This window comes from Thalassophryne amazonica, chromosome 3, assembly GCF_902500255.1.
Source record: "Thalassophryne amazonica chromosome 3, fThaAma1.1, whole genome shotgun sequence".
Taxonomy (NCBI): domain Eukaryota; kingdom Metazoa; phylum Chordata; class Actinopteri; order Batrachoidiformes; family Batrachoididae; genus Thalassophryne; species Thalassophryne amazonica.
The window spans coordinates 9,732,626-9,752,574 of NC_047105.1; the positions used below are offsets into that span (position 1 = coordinate 9,732,626).

General features: G+C 40.3%; 1 protein-coding gene across 1 annotated transcript; it reads left to right on the forward strand.

The window, feature by feature from the left end:
• The first annotated feature begins 1,513 nt into the window (after positions 1 to 1,513).
• On the forward strand, positions 1,514 to 18,602 carry snrpc (small nuclear ribonucleoprotein polypeptide C). The gene is made up of 6 exons (XM_034165686.1): positions 1,514 to 1,614; positions 6,635 to 6,677; positions 8,932 to 9,040; positions 12,020 to 12,079; positions 17,917 to 18,024; positions 18,447 to 18,602. Exons 1-6 carry the CDS (start codon positions 1,607 to 1,609, stop codon positions 18,566 to 18,568), a joined length of 450 nt encoding a protein of 149 aa, XP_034021577.1. The 5' UTR covers positions 1,514 to 1,606; the 3' UTR covers positions 18,569 to 18,602.
• The last annotated feature ends 1,347 nt before the right edge of the window (positions 18,603 to 19,949 follow it).

Genomic DNA, 19,949 nt, shown 5'->3' on the forward strand with positions numbered 1-19,949 from the left:
TGCAAGGAATGTTTTCACTGGTTTTGCTCTATGGCAAGATGCATTATCATCTTGAGAAATGATTTCATCATCCCCAAACATCCTTTCAATTGATGGGATAAGAAAAGTGTCCAAAATATCAACGTAAACTTGTGCATTTATTGATGATGTAATGACAGCCATCTCCCCAGTGCCTTTACCTGACATGCAGCCCCATATCATCAATGACTGTGGAAATTTACATGTTCTCTTCAGGCAGTCATCTTTATAAATCTCATTGGAACAGCACCAAACAAAGGTTCCAGCATCATCACCTTGCCCAATGCAGATTCGAGATTCATCACTGAATATGACTTTCATCCAGTCATCCACAGTCCACGATTGCTTTTCCTTAGCCCATTGTAACCTTGTTTTTTTCTGTTTAGGTGTTAATGATGGCTTTTGTTTAGCTTTTCTGTATGTAAATCCCATTTCCTTTAGGCGGTTTCTTACAGTTCGGTCACAGACGTTGACTCCAGTTTCCTCCCATTTGTTCCTCATTTGTTTTGTTGTGCATTTTCGATTTTTGAGACATATTGCTTTAAGTTTTCTGTGTTGACGCTTTGATGTCTTCCTTGGTCTACCAGTATGTTTGCCTTTAACAACCTTCCCATGTTATTTGTATTTGGTCCAGAGTTTAGACACAGCTGACTGTGAACCAACATCTTTTGCAACATTGTGTGATGATTTACCCTCTTTTAAGAGTTTGATAATCCTCTCCTTTGTTTCAATTGACATCTCTCGTGTTGGAGCCATGATTCATGTCAGTCCACTTGGTGCAACAGCTCTCCAAGGTGTGATCACTCCTTTTTAGATGCAGACTAACGAGCAGATCTGATATGATGCAGGTGTTAGTTTTGGGGATGAAAATTTACAGGGTGATTCCATAATTTATTCCTCAGAATTGAGTGAGTCCATATTTTTTTCCCTCTGCTTGGTCTAAAAAAGTAACCGTTACTGACTGCCACAATTTTTTTTCCTGATTTCTTATAGTGTTTCTTAAAGCCAGATAGTTGCCATTTGAAATGACTTTAGTTTTGTGTCATGTCTGTGATCTGCTTTTTTTTTTTTTTTTATACAAAATTAAACAACTGAATGAACATCCTCTGAGGCTGGTGATTCCATAATTTTTGCCAGTGGTTGTATATATATATTTATGACTTGCAACTTTGACCAAATTTCTCTGTGGCATTAATAAAGGAGAGATAAATGGATTTTTACTTAGTTGTTGTCAGTTCTACATAGAAACTGGGTGATCCAGTAAAAAAATGGGAAATTAAATACTTAGTTTGTGTTATTTGTAAAAAAATTTTTATCAGTTTTTGTGTTATGCTCATTTTTATGCATAGACATTTTTTCGAGGAAAAAAAATTGAAAAATTACAGTAAATCGTCAATACAAAAAAAAAACAAAAAAAAACGAAAAAACTAAACAAAACAAAATGTGAACAAAACACCTTTGCACGCGTTTTAATGAACACTGTTTGACCTTCCTTCCTCACTTTCTTTTTAAGCGGAACAAGTAACAATAGGTTTAATATCTGGTCGGAAGACTTATGTGGAACACCGAAATCACATTGCTATGAAACATGCCTAAGTAAGTACAGATAAGTTTGTTTGTATCGCATTTTATCGTTGTTTTTCTTGTTAATTTTCACTGAAGTAAATTTTTTTATTTGATATTTGGAATAACGATAAAACACATTTAAAAAAACTACACAGTCGGGTTTAGTCTTTGTTCTGGGCTCCGTCTATATACTGGACTGAAGAGAGCGTTACATCGACTAATTGTAATGTTATTTCGGGAATGTGTTTGATGATATGGTGGAAAATGTACTGAAGGAAGGAAGAATGGTTACTGGAACGAATCTTTCGTGGACGTACGAGTGAAATGTCTGCCACAAGATTTGGTGGATATCCGACGAAGCAGGGGTTCAATACGTTACCCTGGAACAAAATATACACTTTAAACTTGAGTATATAAAACTAACTTGAGTTATTAGGTATATTCTGCTCTTGTAAAGGATTTTGTGCTGTAATTTAATTATAAATGCAGTTCTTTCGCGCAGAATGTGACTCGGAAATATTCCGGAATTGCACCTGGACCATATTGGAATTCTGCTCCCGGCAGTAGACAAGCCATGGTCCCAAACGTCTCATGCGTCTCAAAAAATGTAACCCGAAGCCATCTCTTTCCTAAACCATTTAAGATAGGAAGTGGATATTTTGCCGGATATGGCAAATGCGCTCCTAGCGCTATTTGATCGGATCTCCTCGCTGATTGGCTAGTTCAGATGACGTCATCGCAGAGTTTATTTCAACATGGCGGCGCCCTCTGCTTTGAGTGTTGATACTAATTTTTCATCCTTTAATGCCGTTTTGGGTGCCATAAAGTCGGAGGGATTCTATGTCATTTTGGGTACCATAAAGTCGTTTGAATCGGGACGGAAAATCACCCACTGGCGGAGGGATTCTGTGTTGAAATAAACTCTGCGATGACGTCATTTGAACTAGCCAATCAGCGAGGAGATCCGGTCAAATAGCGCTAGGTGTGTGTTTGCCGTATCAGGCAAAATATCAACTGGCTTTAAGATAAAAACCAATTACCTATGTTGCTAGACAGCTGAGCTATCTGGTGTAGAGTAGGGTTGGGCAGTACATTGGTATGATGAGTATTCCTTCAGGTAAGAAACCTCTGCCCACACACTGTTGTCTTCTTCAGGGAGGTGGTGGCGGCATAATGGTTTGCATGTGATTTAAGAAGTTTTACTTTGTCACATGTTAGGTAATAATTGCATTATTCCCTTTGATTGGTTTGGGTGTCAAATGTCAGACTCGGATGTGCAGTGTCGCCGACCGAATGGTCCCCCACCCCCTAAAAATTGGTCCACCCTGCCTTCACTGCGCATGCGCCATTTCGGTGCGTCACAGGAATTCGCCAATTATCGCCTCATTTCTGCTTACAACTGCACTGCAGTCATCATCTGTCTTGGCGACAGATAGCTGAAGTTTTTGTACAGCAGTCATTTCTACATAAATTCAGCATTATTTCATAATAAAAGACTGGAGAGCGATCACAGCACCACAGCACCGCGTCTGAAACTGACTCAGAGCAAGAGTGCCGTTTTAAGCAGAAACAAGGTGATAGTTGGTGAATCGTTGCCGACGCTCCAAAATGACACCAATTTTTAGAGATGGAAAATTACTTTTTTTTTTTTTTGCTGAAAAGTTAACTCTGCAGACTTTCAATCTACCGTCGGCCATCTTGGTACTCCTTATAGAAGATGTGTGATGACGTGCGCAATGTGAGTACCCAATCGGAATTGGTTCTCCTTCACATAGTTTTCCAAAATCCAATCGTATGGCAGATTTACCTCATGTGATATGGCAAAGATCGTTTCTGGAATGATGTCTTACTAGTTGGCCTGTTTGAATAGCCCTCTAACTGCTCCAATTGCATTTTTACATTTTTTTTTTTTAACTTGAAAATTCTTCTCTGTTATAAAGTTAATCAATATGAGGACAAAGCTTCAGCTTTTAGCTCATACCTTTTTTGTTAAGGGTCCAAAAAAGAACATTTTATTCATTTAAAAAAATAATGATATCGGCTGATCTATCGGCAGGTCAGCCGCTTTATCGGCATTTTTTTCATCCAAATAATGGCATCGGCCTCAAAAAATCCATATTGGTCGGGCTCTACTGTTCTCTGTAAACTAGCTATAAAATCAGCAGCTTATTGGGGATGTGACACATTTTCAGGATGTTCCCCTGGACAGCCCAATCAACATTTTTCAAAAAGTCACCATAGGCTGCAGTGACACATTACTTCATACTTGCTTTCAATGAGTACTCTCAGAACTAAGAACTCTGGTTACTAGGCACTGTATAGATGAGACTGAATCCTGCTGAGTGCCTTGCTTTACACAAGGAGCACTGTAATCCCCAACCCCCTATAATTGCTGCAGTCCTGGTGATCACACTGTCCTTTCCAAATCGGCACAACGGGTTCCTTCTTCTAGGCTATTGGGGATAATACCTGTTTCCCACATGGAAGCAGAGATTGCTTGCAACTCCATGAGAGCAGCATTTCCACCTGCCCTGGTAACAGATTCCTGAAGCTTCCCCCATTTTCAGCTGTTTCACCACTCTTACAATCTCACTGAAATTTGCAGTGTGCCTACTGAGTTGACAGCATGGGCTGGACGAATAATAACGGTCCCAAAGAATAATGAGCCATGCATGGGTGGGTCAGCGATTATTTGAAGAATGATCCTCCACGTTTAAGCTATCACATATTCACTACTAAGGCGCCTGCCTCTATGTGCCTCTTTTTACCTTGCATGTGCCAGGTATCATTCTCTAGTGAGCCACGACCAATTTGCCGTTTGAGCCCCGTCCAGCCTCGAGTGGCTCGTGTCGCAGCATATGATCCACGTCAAGCCACATATGATCCATGATAACATGACATTGGTGCACTTTTAGGCATGGGTTTGGTCCAAACCTCCGGCCCTCCCACACTTGGTCCCTTTTAAAGTGTTGGTTTTCAGTTCACAGCATCCATTCAAGATGATGTCACCTTTTTTTTTTTAATGCAGTCCAAAAAAGATGCTGCAGAGTGAGTGCGCGCTCCCGGATGCAAATTCTGACGGGGATAAATACTTTGGCATGACACTGGCCGGTGTGCCAGGTTGCGGTTCACCTGTGTTCCAGAGTCAAATGCAGCAGTTCCAGCTCTCTGTGACCACAAAAAATTATCCTTATTTCTTCCACGGTTTACAGTCACAGTGATTTTAACTTTGTGTTATGTCTGCAAAATCGCTTTTTTTGCACGCTTTAGTTCTGTGTGCCTGGGCAGCTCTGCGCTTTTTCTCTCGGTTTTACTGCTGTTATTTTTTTCTGCTGCTTTAAACACACAGCCACTTTTACACCGTAATCCAACTTTTAACTTTGTGTTCATCCGATATTCACTGCAAAATCACTCTTTTGTGAGCTCACGTTTTGCGTAAATACCCGTCTTGGGTGCCAGTCATTCCATCAGTGCGCATACACAGCGGAGCTCATCGGATCTATTAACAAGATTTTAAATCTATCAGAGACATACTTTTACAGCTAGGAATGAACATGCAACTGTTTTACCAAGCTATAAAAACATTAAAAGGACATAGTTACCTTTTTAAGCTGTTCCAGAATACATTCCTCATTGAACAGGAGAGGGGAAGAAAGTGTCCAGATGAAACTGTCTTCTGTGATTCCAGAAGCGATTAGAGGTGTTTTCAGCATCCAAGGTTTGACAGAAAATGATTAATCTGCTACAAAATAATTATTTTATACGTATACAGCGTCTGGCGCACAAAGCAGGTGGAATTGTAGTGCGCAAGAGGGCAGCCGCTCCAAAAATAGCCTCTCAGGTCCTGTAGCTTTCAGGCGCTTGGATAATGGGCTTCTAGCAGCCTCTTCCGCACCACAAACATGCTTCTATAATCCTCGTTAGTCGTTGTAGTAACTCGCACACAAACTGCACCACACTGTTGTTGCTAAATTTTGAAAATCTTGAAATTGGCGCCATGCTCTGAGATGAGCCTCGTTAACTGAAGATGCCTCTCAGAGCCACCATTCTCCCATGATAGTTGAATAAGTCCTCTGGTATAAAAAAAAAAAACGTGCTGCGAGGCTCATTATTCATCCTTCATTATTTGGTGGGACCAGGGCTTCAGAGACAAAGTGACACAGGTTGGGAGCGAGGCTGATTTTCACTGTTAACACTAAAGTGAGTCTTTGGGTCATCAGTTTGTAACTTTTAATCTTACATATAACTGTGTAATGATGCTGCTAATTATTTTTCAGGAATGTGCGGTTTATACTGTTTATGTGTTATATATTAAATTCTAACATGCACAAGCAGTTGTTTACCTCCATGGTTGTAAATTGGAACAACGCAGAGGTCAGTGCATCCCAATGAAATAAGTACAAAGAATCAAGGCAATAAGTAACAAGACATTGAAAGTTGAATTGTATCATTGTGACAAAGTAGGCATGGGAATTGATACCATTTTTTACTTTATTCATAATAAAAAATAGATTCCCTTTTCAATTCCTGACCAAATGTCTGTGTGGAAAAATGTGGGCTTACAGGTTTTCAGCATCGAAGCAGCCGTTTTCCTTGTTAGTACATGTAAGGGTTTGGTATAACATCACATCTGTTGCCTCTCAGGAAGAAACATGCTGCCACTGATGAGAGGAAGTGATGGGACTTGAGGCTTTGCGATACTGATAGATTGAAAAATTTGGAGCCACTCCTCAGTTCCCATTCCTAGTCAGAATTGTACTGTATTTCATGAATGTATATTCTCAGGCAGCATGTAAATAATTTCATGAAATTTTTAATTAGATTTTTTTTATCAACAAATCCGTTCATAACTTTTTAAATTAATCTCATAAATGAAGCTCAAGAAAATATCTATCAATTCTATAGAACGGTTTGGCATTTTAGTTAGCATTATATCTATACAGCCCTAAGCCCTTGTTTAAACTTTGAGCACATACAGTGAATTAAGCATTTGTTGATACGCTAACTTCTGTTGTTTTTCTTCTGTCTCTTATTTTGATGTTTTTTCCAGGTTTTACTGTGACTATTGTGACACCTACCTTACACATGACTCTGTAAGATTTATTTGCTTCAAATGCATAAATGGTTAAAAAGCTAAGTGCCCCTTCACACATAACACGATTGAAGCCGAGGAGCACACGAAGAAGGAATTGCATGCCATTAGGGAAAAATCGGAGCTGCCACCAACACTTTGTACACCTGTCGCTACAATTATTTGCGCACACCAGCGGCCGAAAGACAGACAGACTGCCCTGTGAGAGCTCATGCGATCCCTCTTGTGGCAGGTGTCGGCCAGATTCCAGGTGACACACGAATTGGGCTGCAACAAATGATTATTTGGATCATCGATGAATCTGATGGGGTTTTGACACGATTAATCGGATTAGTGGGGAATTTTTAAAAAATGTGCCAGGGAAACAAATTTTCTCTCCTTCCATCACTAACAACAGAACATTATTGAAAACTTAAAATACTTGAAAATCAAAAAATTGTCAAATGTCCCTTGACTGTTGAAATATAAAATAAAGAATAAAACTGTTTATAATAAAGAACAAAAATGATTCTTTCAAATGGCATCGCTTTATCAAAGTGCTGAGTTGCCATAAAATAACATTGAAACATATAAATGTTATAAAATATATGGTGAAAAAAGAGGTATTTCTGTTGCTGCAAATGAGCAATTAGCATAACCAGTTAACCATAAAACCTAAATCAAAAACTGTAGTCTGACTCATATGTGCAACATTCTCTGTATAACTTGTAAACTCTGGTCATTTCACAATGACACATATGACTCATGTCTCTTTCTCTAAAATTGTATTGTAGCATTATTACTTATTATTCCTATTATTATTATTAATATAAAAATAAATTAAAAATATTATAATTTGTAATACAGTTGACTCTTTTACAACAACAAATGCTGAGCCATTAATTATTATACAGAAAACAAATGCATAAACATGCTGAAATACCAGCAGCTTAATGCTAACTTTAACATTGAAAACGCCATAGACATGCTAATGCATTAGCATCAGTGTTAGCATAAAATACATCTATCAACTGTTTCAGAAGACCATAACAGGTCAGTTTAACATAAAAAGGTAAATATTCCTCAGACATATGCTCTTTAGGGTTTTAGTGGGGAAAAAAATTAAGATAAAGCGGAATGAAACCAATGAAGCAGCAGCTCGAAGCACTCCTTCATTAGTTTAAGATTCAAAGCAAAGCTCATTGATTATATGGAAGAAACGAAACATTTGCGGTAAAACAAAGTTATTTGGCAACTAATCTATGACTTGATTAGTTGACAACTATTTTAATAATCGATTAACTCGATTAGTTGTTTCAGCTCTACACATGAACATCCAACACCGCTTGCTGCACACTTAGAAAATGTGTGGTCAGTTGCACTGTTGGCACAAAAACAGTGAGCAGATGATCACTGTCGAGCTGGATGTGAAAACTAAGTGCCCCCATGAATGTGGCGTTGCAAAAAGCAACACACGTGTGGTGTGTATGTGTCGCGTCCCCCGCTCCCCCCAAAACACGTGTGTGTGGGGGGCACACTTGCATAAAATGCTGATATGTGTGTACAGACATGATCACAAGGGGGCCGGACAGCCACGTCTGAGTGCATACCATGGCGAGGCGCCTGTCAGCTGATCTCAGGACACTGACAGGTAAATTGCAGGTTCAAACATTTATTTTTATTTAACTGCAGGGTTCTGTATTGGGTCCCCTTTCATTTATTTATTTTTATATCAACCCAGTGATTTTATTATTATTTTTTTTCCTCTCACTAATTATACACCAATATCTCGTCTATCAGTGTCCGGTGATTGTATTAATTATTTATATACCCAGCTGGACATAATAAGACATAATGAGAGCACACTGCTTCATTCATGTCATTTCATGACCGTACATTTGCAACCATGGGTCATCTACAGAGGAGTCGTACTTGTATTGTCTGCTTGATGAGAGTGATTCAATAATATGCAGTTTTGTTTGAATTTTTTTCTCCACAGCAGTGGCGTGATGTGTTGCAACACATTCCAGCTGCTCTCACTGTATTCGTGCATGAGCATGCACAAAACTGTCGCTGATGTGTTGTGCATGCCTGTGCGACCGTGCATCCCTCATGACAGCAGGTGGAATGTTTCATGGTTCCCTATTTCGTGTTTTGGATTTTCTTCCGGTTTCTGCACGTTATGTGTGAAGGGGCCCTAAAGGATGCATCTTTGTCTCATTCTGTGTTTTTTTTTTATTTATTTTTTTATTAAACACTCTTATTCTGGGTTGCAGCCATCAGTGAGAAAGACCCACTGCAGTGGCCGTAAACACAAAGAAAATGTGAAAGATTACTACCAGAAATGGATGGAGGAGCAAGCTCAGAGCCTGATAGATAAAACAAGTAAGAAAAAAGAAACAGCTGAGAGTGTTTTTGTTGTGGGATGTGTTCCATAATGTTAATTTTAAAAAGTGAATTGGGAAATTTTAATCATCTTGAAATGTCTCATTTGATGTCTCTTCACCTTGGACAGGTTGTGTGCAGTAGATTTACATTGTATTGCAATTTGGTGACATCTAGTGGCAGCAGCAAGTAAAACACAGCTTCTAACTGTTTTCATCATCATATTCTAGTGGTTGTTTTCTCATCGCTTAATCGGTTAAGACTGTGTGGTTGAGTGTAAAAGAGGAAGCTCAACTTGATTTATTTAGGCTCATCTTATGCACAAAGTGAGAAATGTTTAAGGTTTTCTTCTAATATTTGGAAGAACCTGTCCAGACAGGTCAGCTCTCTCCTCCAAATGAGCTTCTCCTACATCCCAGACGTGAAGTCGAAGTGGTCCATGTTCAAGACCACGATTGTTGAAGCAGCTCCTTTGAGTTGTGGCCAGACTGAAGTTGGTGTTTGTCATGGCGGCAACCCAACAACTCGCTCATGGGCACTTGCTGTTAAGCTGAAAGAGGAGGTCTTTTCTGAATCATTGATCTTGTATTTGCAGGCTAGAAGGACTGCAGCCTCGGTGGTTGCTGAGGCAAAAACCCGGGTGTGGGAGTGCATTTGTAGAGGCTGAAGATGATAAATCTCACTTGGCCTCAGGGATTCTAGCGGACTGTCAGATGACTCTAGTAATGGAGGCAGGTCATAGGCCAAGCCGTTCTCAGTAAAGCCTTTTTCACACCGGGCCGATGTAGAATTGCGTAATGCAGCGTACAGACTATGCCGAGCTTATGCAGCCCTATGTGGCAATACACTGATGGATGCAAGGGGGTCTGCGAAATGGGCGCAAAAAAATAAACAAGTTTAAATTAAAGAAGTGTTTTTTTTTTTTTTTTTTTCTCACGGACTTTCAGCACAGAGCACCCGGACACAGTGCTCTACACAACACTCCGCTGCTGTATGTAAATCTACACAACACTACGCTACTGTACACTGTGTCTCTGCAATTGTAAGTGACCCTACGCTAGTCCGGTGAAAAATGCTTTTAGGTTTTTTTTTGTTTTTTTTTTTGAATCAGTACATACTTGCATTGCTGGATTTTGTTAATCCTGCTGGACTCTGGTGAACTTTTCTGTCAGTGAAGCTTCAAAACCATGGAAGAAGAGGCGGGCCAAGCTTCCCACTGCGTGCAATTTGCAAAGCCATTCCTGTGTACTAGATACGCAGGACAATTTGCACAGTGCAACTCTACATAAGCCCGGTGTGAAAGGGGCTTAAAGGTGGAGAGCTGCTTACCTAGACTTGGGAAGGAATATCAGGTGGTGGAAGGAACACTTTGAGGACCTCGTCAACCTTAGTGACAACTCTCCTCCTTTAGAGGAGCCAGGTTGGAAGGCTCTAATACAGGTGTATTCAACTGATTCCAGAAAGGGCTGAGAGGGTGCAGCATTTCTATGCAACCACCCACTCCAAAAGGTTATTCACTGATGAACTGATTCCATCTGCTCAAAGTGATGTTAATCAGTGAAATCACCTCTTTGAGTGGGTGGTTGCAAAGAAACCCTGCACCCTCTCAGCCCTTTCTGGAATCAGTTGAATACCCCTGTTCTTATAGATCAAGTGCCAGATCTCTGGCAGAAGTCACTGAAGTAGTCAAAATAACCTCAGCCAGCATTTTTATTGGTTCATTGCTGCCACCTTCTGCATCAGTCTGTTACTGCAGCGCTAAATCCTCTCGGAGTCCAGATTTTTTTTTTATTTTTTTCATGCGATTGACTGGTTGGGCATGCCAGGGCTACTGGGATTGCTGTAACATGCGATCCGGTCTCTACATCTAAAGTAGGATCTGTGTCCATATTCTTGGTATTATATCACCCCTGTGGGTGTTGGACTTTGACAAAGTTGCCCCTTGTAGCCTAATTCTGTTTCTGAATTTTCATGAAAAGGATTTCAAGGTCCAGTTTGGTGACTTCAGAATTACATTTCTGCTTTTTGTGGATGATGTGGTTTTGTTGGCTTCATCAGACAGTGACCTCTAGTGTGCACAGGACAGGTTTGAGGCAGAGTGTGAGGAGACAGTAATGAGGCTCAGCACCTTCAAATCTGAGACCATGGTCCTTTGTGGGGAAAAGGGTGTATTGTGCCCTCTTGGTCAGGGAGGAGTTATTGCCCCCAAGTAGAGGAATTCAACTATCTCTGGGTCTTGTTTCTGACAGTCGATTGGTGCCGCGTCTGAGGCCCTGCAGACACTGTACATGACCATCGTGGTAAAGAAAGAGCTGAGCCACAAGGCGGGGCTCTCTATTTATGCTCCTGTCATGAAGGAACGAGGTTGTGGACACCAGCAGCATATATGAGAATCCTCCGTCAGAGAACCCTCTGCTTACACTCAAGCACAGGGTGAAAAGCTCGACTGGAAGAGACTGAGTGGAGCTCCTGCTTCTTTGCAGTTAAGGTGGTCCAGGCATCTGGTTAGGATGCCCCCTGATCGTAACCTTCGGGAGGTCTTCCAGGCACATCAAACTGGGACAAGGCTCCGGGGAAGACCCAGGACTTGTTGTAGGGATTATATTTCCCAGCTGGCTCGGGAACGGATTGCGATAAAGAAGAGTTGGAGGAGGCTCGGGAGTTGTGGATTGAGCTGCTTAGTCTGTTGCCACAACAGCAGCAATAACCGAGAGAAAATGAATGAACCAGTGAAAGCTGTCCTTGGACTCTCTGCTCTGTGTTTAACGCAAACAAATCCCAGAAAATCATTCTGTGGTGCAGAAAATTGGCCCTAATTGTATTAAAGCAAACAAAAAAATTCAATCAGATTGGATTTAAAGCCTACTAAACACTGTTTTGCATGATTTAGATCACATATTTAATCCTGTTGTAACATGTGATGCCTAAATTTTTGTTGTGTGTAAGCACCACTTTACTCTTTGTTTCTCCTCCAAAAAGCGGCTGCATTTCAGCAGGGAAAGATTCCTCCAACGCCATTTCCAGGAGGCCCTCCCCCAGGTGAGCCAATCATCATTCAGCCCCACAGTAATTGCTAATTGTAATCTGTGAAGCAGCATATACCATATTTTCCAGAGTATGTCGCATTTATCACTTCATGCAAAATGGGTTAAATCAATGTATTATTCATATTTAAGGCACACGTGCAAAGCAGAGCTAATTAATGTCAGCATAAGGGCACGAAATGCAAGTAAACTGCTTCTTTAGCTACTGAAGAGGTATCATATGTGAGGTGAACATACCACAAATTAAACATTTGAAAATCCAGTGTATCATTTATATAGTTACAGTAAAAACACTGTTTTAGCCATTGGAAGCTAAAACCTAATTAATGTTTTGCTACAAGGCCAAATGTCTTGTTTAAACCACTGAAAAGATGGTCATATGTGAGGTGAATGTAATTTAAACTCCTTTTTAAGTACATTTATAAAATAAACTCACCATTTATTTTCTTCTTGTTGTTAAGAGCTGTCCTTCCATTTCCAACTAAGATTTCTTTCAGATAGAGAGGGAAAAATATCCATCTCCATTCAAATGTGTGGTCTTGCAGGAAAATGCACGTGATGGTATTTCTTCTTATTCTGGTGGTTCTTTGGTCTCCTTTCTGAAGCAAAGCATCTTAGGACAGATTTAGGCCACATCATAACTTTGGTTGAGAAGCGTTGCTAATAAGTGTGAAGTTTAGACAAAGTGCACACTAAGTGCGCATGATGCAGGAATCGTGTGCAAATCGTGTAATGTGGTCCCTGTCGTCAAAGCCTCGTACACATGTTGCTACAACTATTTGCCAACACAAGTACCTGAAAGAGAAAGTGTGCGCTGTGCAAACTCATCGCACCCTCTTGCAGCAGGTGTCGGCCAAATTCCAGGTGACGCGCACGATCATCTAAAACCACTCGCATGGCACTTAGAAAATGTGTGGCCAGTCGCACTCTTGGCACGACAAGAGACTGCAGGTGACCACTGTCGTACTGCTGTGAAATTTGTCGAAGTTCCCCACGACTGACTTCGCAAACACACACTGACACGTGTGTGTGTGTGTGTGAGCTCCACTCATGGGAGGCGTGGCTTCTGACAGAAGCAGCTGTGGTGATCTGTCATTCTGGACATTCCAGCTGGACAATACCTACTGTGTTTGGACAGTCAGTCAGAGTGGACTAACAGCTGTCCACTGTGAGGCGCGTGTGTCTGATTGCTGTATTTACGTGGACATAAATAAAAACGTATATTGCCGTGGCGGTGAGAAGCTGTAGCAAGCGAGCGCACGCATGGAGCGGACACTGATAGCCCCCCAGGTTGAAACGGACCATCAGATCAGAACACGCAGCAGGCGATCTGACCATCACGTCACCCACGTGAGCTCTGTTCCACATGATGCAGTCTGTGCTGCGGCGCACCGTCCACAAGACACGTGTCGGGCAGGACGTGCGCGCGGCCGACTGGATGCACCTAACCAGTAGATGTGGACATGATCAGAGCACACTGCTTCTCATTTGTGTCATTTAATGACTGTATGTCTGTGACCATGGGTCATCACAAGAGGAACAAACAGATCATATTTGTATTGCTCGCCTGATAAATGCGGTGTTTTATATGGTGTGGGATTTATTTATTTATTTTTTGTAATATTTCTATGTCCTTCTTGATATGAGGCAGCTTTCAAAGAACTAGATCCCGACTGATATGGATTTTTTGAGGCCGATACCGATATTTGGATGAAAAAAATGCCGAAAATCGATAAATCGGCTGATTTGCCGATAGCCGATAAATCAGCCGATATTATTATATATTTTTTATGAATTAAATGTTCTTTTTTGGACCCTTAACAAAAAAGGTATGAGCTAAAAGCTGAAGCTTTGTCCTCATATTGATTAACTTTATAACAGAGAAGAATTTTCAAGTTCAACAATCAAGAATTAAACCTTTGTGAAATTAGCAAATATATATCCTTAAAAAGAGTTGTGAAATACATCTGCTCTTGTACCGCTTGTTGCTGCAATGTAGATATAGGTTATATTACAGGTAGAAAAACTTTCAGTTGCAGACAAGTAATTGTGAGAGGAAAGAAACACAAACACTAAGGAAACATTATTTTCACAAGACTCCTTTATTTTTCTATTCTGCAACTTTCAAGAACAAAACTTTCAAACAACCTTAGTGCAAGCAGAGGTTGGTTTTAGTACTGGTAGAACATTTTAACAAGAAAACATGGACCCTGTTTTAACATGTGAAGAAACTATCATATAACAGTAAAATAAGATTCTTTTCACAAGACCCTGTAGTATGTTTGTGCAATTTTCAAGAACAGTAACAAAGAACTGTCTAGTACAAAAAAAAATCTGCAAAGTTGCATTAATCTCTAAGAAAAAGATAACATTACAAAAAAAACCCCTCAACTCTACAAAAGTTATTAAACAAATCTTGAAACATTCGCCCTTCATTCTTGGTCCTTTTGGGTGGAAATCAAAAACCTATTTTTATTCTCTTTATGAGTAGTTTTTATTTTATGTTTTATTCTTTTACTTCTGTTTTAATTAGGTATTTTAATTTTTTTTTTTTAATTTTTTTATGTTGAACTGTTCTGTGTGAGGCACCTTGAGACGGCTTTTGTTGTAATTTGGCGCTTTATAAGCTGATTACACTGAAATTGAACATTTTATTGAGTCTTAAAGTAAATACATATGAAATTGGTTACTGGATCCTTAAACTCTGGACATAATAAACTCTACATGGTGGATCCTTGATCTCTGGACTTAAACAGAAATAAAATGTTAGTTTTTGTCAAAGGCATTTCCTTTCAGACATTATTAGTGGCATGAATGTCTTTCCATACCTATGAGCTGAGCGCTACAGCTCATAGATGTCTCATTTTGGGAGGAAAAAACGTTTTAGTCGATTGTAGTTTATTGTCTGTATTGCAACGATTGTAAGAGGTGTCATTTTATTTAAAGCGGCGATTCGTTTTGAAGTTATTAATTCCAAGCGGACTCTGTTTCAGCACAGAGCCACGCAGCGTTTGAATCTGTGACAAAGGAATGGAGGACAATTCTCGTTGATTGCAACAAGACAAGAGTCCCAGTTAATGACTTTAATACACACATAAATGACTCCTATTTTAATGGCTTTGAGAGGGGTTAAGAAGCGGACTTACCGCTTCTGAAGAGCAGCGAATCAAAGAGCCACGAGCCATTGAATCGAAGCATTGCTTCGATTCACGCTTCAAGCTGGAGTCGCGCTGCAGAAACGGTTGATTACACGGTCCAAAATAAGCGTAACGGTCCAAAATTCTATCAGAACGGACCATAATGCAAGGCGAACGGCAGTAATTCCCAGAACCCTTCCGGATGACGAGTGAATCTGAGTGTTTTAACCTCTTAGCAGTAAACAAAAGTTTTTCATGATAGTAATAAGGTCTATACAACATGGGCTTAATAGAAAGTGTAACTGATGCAATGAAGCACATTTGACACATTACTACATAAACTGAGTTAATCAAATTGAGTTGAACTGAAATGGGAGAAATGTGGGGTAAATGTAATTGCAAAGTTATTACAAACAACATCCTTATAAACTTACTTGTATGCTTTTGTCAAGCCGATCAGTGCAGTGTGACGGCGAACTACGGGGGCGGTGATGAACACATTTAAATGGGTGTAAGCAACTTTCAGTTGAATGGAGTCAGAGCTCCATCTACTGGACAAACGGTGCAAGTACATTTTACATTGCCGACACAAACATTATTTTAGTAACTGTTCTGTTTATGAGAAATTATCTGCGTTTTATCTGCAAAATTTCGGCAGATGGTGAGTACTTTGAAAAGGGCTTATATCGGCCGGCTGATATATCGGTCGGGCTCTACAAAGAACAGCTCCATAGCTCAGTGGTAAAGTCTCTGACTGGGAATCAGAGGTTTTGAAAGGTGTGAGTTCACATCCTGGGTGGTGTTTTTTTTTTTTTTTTTTTTTTTTTTTTTCAATTGCAATTTTCAGTTTTTCATTTATATAGCACCAAATCACAACAGAGTTGCCTCATGGTGCTTCACACAAGTAAGGTCTAACCTTACTAACCCCCCAGAGCACCAGTAGTAAGGAAAAACTCCCTCTGAGGAAGAAACCTCAAGCAGACCAGATTCAAAGGGGTGACCCTCTGCTTTTATTATTCCACATAAGCAGTGTCATGTGGTGCACCTGGCACTGTTCCTGCTTGATGGACACCGGCGCGTGCACGAGCTTTCGCACTGTGTTCATGCACGCCTGCCCGTCGGCGTGATGTTTCATGAGGTAAGTTCGAACTGTTTCGTTGTTATCGTCCAAATGCCGTCCAAACCTCGCACTATGTGTGAAGGGAGCAGTCACCCAGTCATCTTCCCCTCTTCTGCTGGCTGACGGTGCGGACTGGCGAACCCGCCTTGTGGGTGGCTTCTCCCTCTCGATGAGCTCCTTTTGTGGATCCTCTCAGCTATGGACCCGCCAGACCACGTTTTGTGATCAGATGACGGACTGTTTTATTTGACTCTCTTTCCAGAACTCTGTCAGCTGTTTTGTACTTTTCAGTTTATTTGTGGATTATCAAACTGACTTTTTGAGCACAGCGCTGACCTCTTGTGGATTACTTTCTATGTGGAACATTTCCCAAAGTGACAGTGTTCCAAGGCACACTTGCAGTAAGTTCAATTGTAAATCACCTCAACCTTTATCCGTTTACTGTTCACGTTGCTGTGGAAATTAATTTATTTTTGTTTGCATTGCAACAACACACGCACACACAGACATGAATGCCTGTTCCTGTGCGTTTCTGCGGCACTGTTCTTTGTATCATTCGACACATTCTGCTATTTGATAGACATTTCTTCAAATATATTTGCTTGAAGTGAGCATGACTGCTAATTGTATTTTAACTGGAGCCCACATGAGGGAAAAGCTTAGAAAAGCAGCGTAATGGTGTGTTTCACCTCTCAAACTAGTTTAAACAAACAAACAAAAAAAAAAGGCGAATTATGCTCTGGAAAAAAACATAGTAATTTGATTCATGCACTGTCTGTTCAATTCATATATAATATACACACACTCTGTGTTTGTGCTTCGGAGAGTATGGGGCAGTCTGCACAAAACTTTACCTGAAGAGGGGGTGGGTGGACTGTTGGAACACCATTTCAATAATGTCTGATTTCATCACAAAAGTAAATCACAATTAACTCACCCATTTGTGTCCGTTTTTGTCCAGTACAATCCCCCCTTCGTGAAATGTGTTGTCACCTGATGTCTAGTGAGTCCATTGGAAAGTTGTGTGCATGCTCAAAACTTTGAGTGGGCGTCAGAGAAAATCTTTGGTCCACTCATTCCACCAGAGCCCAAAATCCACCGAAAACTGACGCATTAGATGATTTTTGCTTCCAGACAAATTATTAATTAAATCCAGTCTAAAGTGTTTGCTCAGTCCATCATAATGTGTGATTATTGCTGCAATTCTTGGACTGCAAACTTTCAAACTGAAGTCCTTGTCAGTTAAGATGCAGAAGAGAGAACAAAAACATTATGAAAAACTATTTTTTGCTTTTTACAATGTGTTAGGGTCACAAAATGTATTTATTTTAGAATGAGCATTTAATAAACTTAAATAAAAAGGCTGTTTACCAATTTTCTTCAAAAAAAAAAAGGGGGTGGGGGTGTTGACGCGTGTGTGTATGTACAGTTTACAGTAGTGTATTTGTTTGATTTGGTCACGGGGAATCCAGCTCTCAAATCAGATCTTCTTTGGTACTTGTGAATCATGTTTGCCACTTGGTTATTGTTTGAATTCTTAACCTGAATTTTTCACAATAACCTTTGTTTTGTCAGTCGGTGGTCCTCCACGACCTGGCATGCTACCAACACCCCCAATGGGAGGCCCTCCCATGATGCCCATGATGGGTCCTCCTCCCCATGGTATGATGCCTGGTGGTCCTGGTAAGAAACATTTATTTGTCCAAAAAAACCCAGAAACAAAACCCTTAGTTCAACTTTAATTTAACATTTGAAGTAAAGTGATTCTAGAAATACAGTGATCGCTGCAATTAAATGATTGGTTTGTTTGTAATTGTTGGTCTTCTATATAAGAGCTATCGTGTATGGTGATCATAACTTCCTTAACAGACAAGCGAGTGCCAAGCAATCTGACTTGAGACTAAAGCTGTTAAACACCAGCTGTATGCAGCAGTCAATGTCTGGTTAGCGTTAATTAATGGTGATAACAAGTAGTCTAATAAAGGTTATGATCTTAACAGTTTGATAAATGAAAACATTGTAAAACTATAAGGCTTTATGTAATGTTTGAATGTAGCTTCACCTAAATTGTGTGTTTTAAAATTAAAGTTGATTACTTTCGTTAGGAGGCATGAGGCCACCGATGGGAGGACCCATGCAGATGATGCCCGGACCTCCACACATGATGCGTCATCCTCGACCAATGATGATGCCAGTCAGACCTGGCATGATGCGACCTGACAGATAAGACTGGGCAGATTAATTTTTTTTTCCAACCCCCCCAATCTGTTGTTGCCATGAATATATCATGCTTTTTGATGACATGTAACTAAACATTAAAACAGTAAAAAACCTCCATTGTCCATCTCTTCAACCTTGAACTCAGGCCTATGTAGTTGAAACCTTTTTGTCTTTATTTTTGTATAATTTGTTTTGCCTGAGTCTTGGTATTTATTGCATCCACCTCATGAGAATTTATCTCATATTCCTCTTTTTGCAAGTGGTTTTAAATCTGATTGGAATATGATGTCTGACTCTGGAATACTGTTCACAATGCACGTGTTGAAAAGTGCTGTAGTTTGAAAATGTTTTAGATCCTATTTTTAGGAATTAAATGGTGATCTCAAACATGTTTCTTATTCTTGGAATTCTTATTGAAATTTCACAGTATTCTTGGTTTAAGTGTTTCAGACAGTTTGCAGTGGGGAAAAACATCAATACAGCTTTCTTCTGTTCAGGTAATCTTAAGAAATTCAGTTTGATTTTTCGATGGAGAGTAGTAATGTTTTTAACCAGCTGCAGTAACGTTTACCGCTCACAGTTTTGATTGGATGCTGTAAATTCCCTATGTTCCACCGTTTGCCACTCTCAAAGCCGGTCTGAGCTCGTTCATTGAAGTTCTACGAGTCTTGTCAAGAAACGGGTGGAATATGCTGGAAACCTGCACATGCTGGCAAAGCCACAAATGGAGGAACAAGGGAGACAATATATCCTTCCATAAGTAAGTGGTAAACAGGTGTGTTTCCTGCCCGTGCTGTGTTGTCTGAGGACACGGACGACACTTATACACACACCACTGACTTTAGGAGTGAAACCCGGTCATATATACGAGGTCTGTTAGAAAAGTATCCGGCCTTTTTATTTTTTCAAAAACTATATGGATTTGAATCACGTGTGATTGCATCAGACAAGCTTGAACCTTGGTGCGCATGCGTGAGATTTTTCACGCCTGTACGTTGCGTCATTCGCCTGTGAGCAGGCTTTGTGTGAGCACTGGTCCACCCCTCTCGTTTTTTTTATTGCGAATAAATGTCTGAACAATTTGGAGCTTTGCTTTATCAATTTTTTTCCAGAAACTGTGAGAGACCTCCAGGTGGACCACCGTTCAGAAAATTAATATGGCTTTCAGGGACGATTTTATGGGGACTAAACAGATTGAGTGATCCAGACGGTTTAAAGACCGCCCACAACTGCTGAGAGCGCGCCGCGCTCCAAGCGCTGATCGACAGGCTCAAACCCCACTGAAACAACCAGATCATTTCCAATGTGAAGGCTTTGTTGATCCGGGACGTCGTGTGACTTTCACAAAAAGGCAGAAGGCGTGGATATCAGCACTTTTTTGGCACATT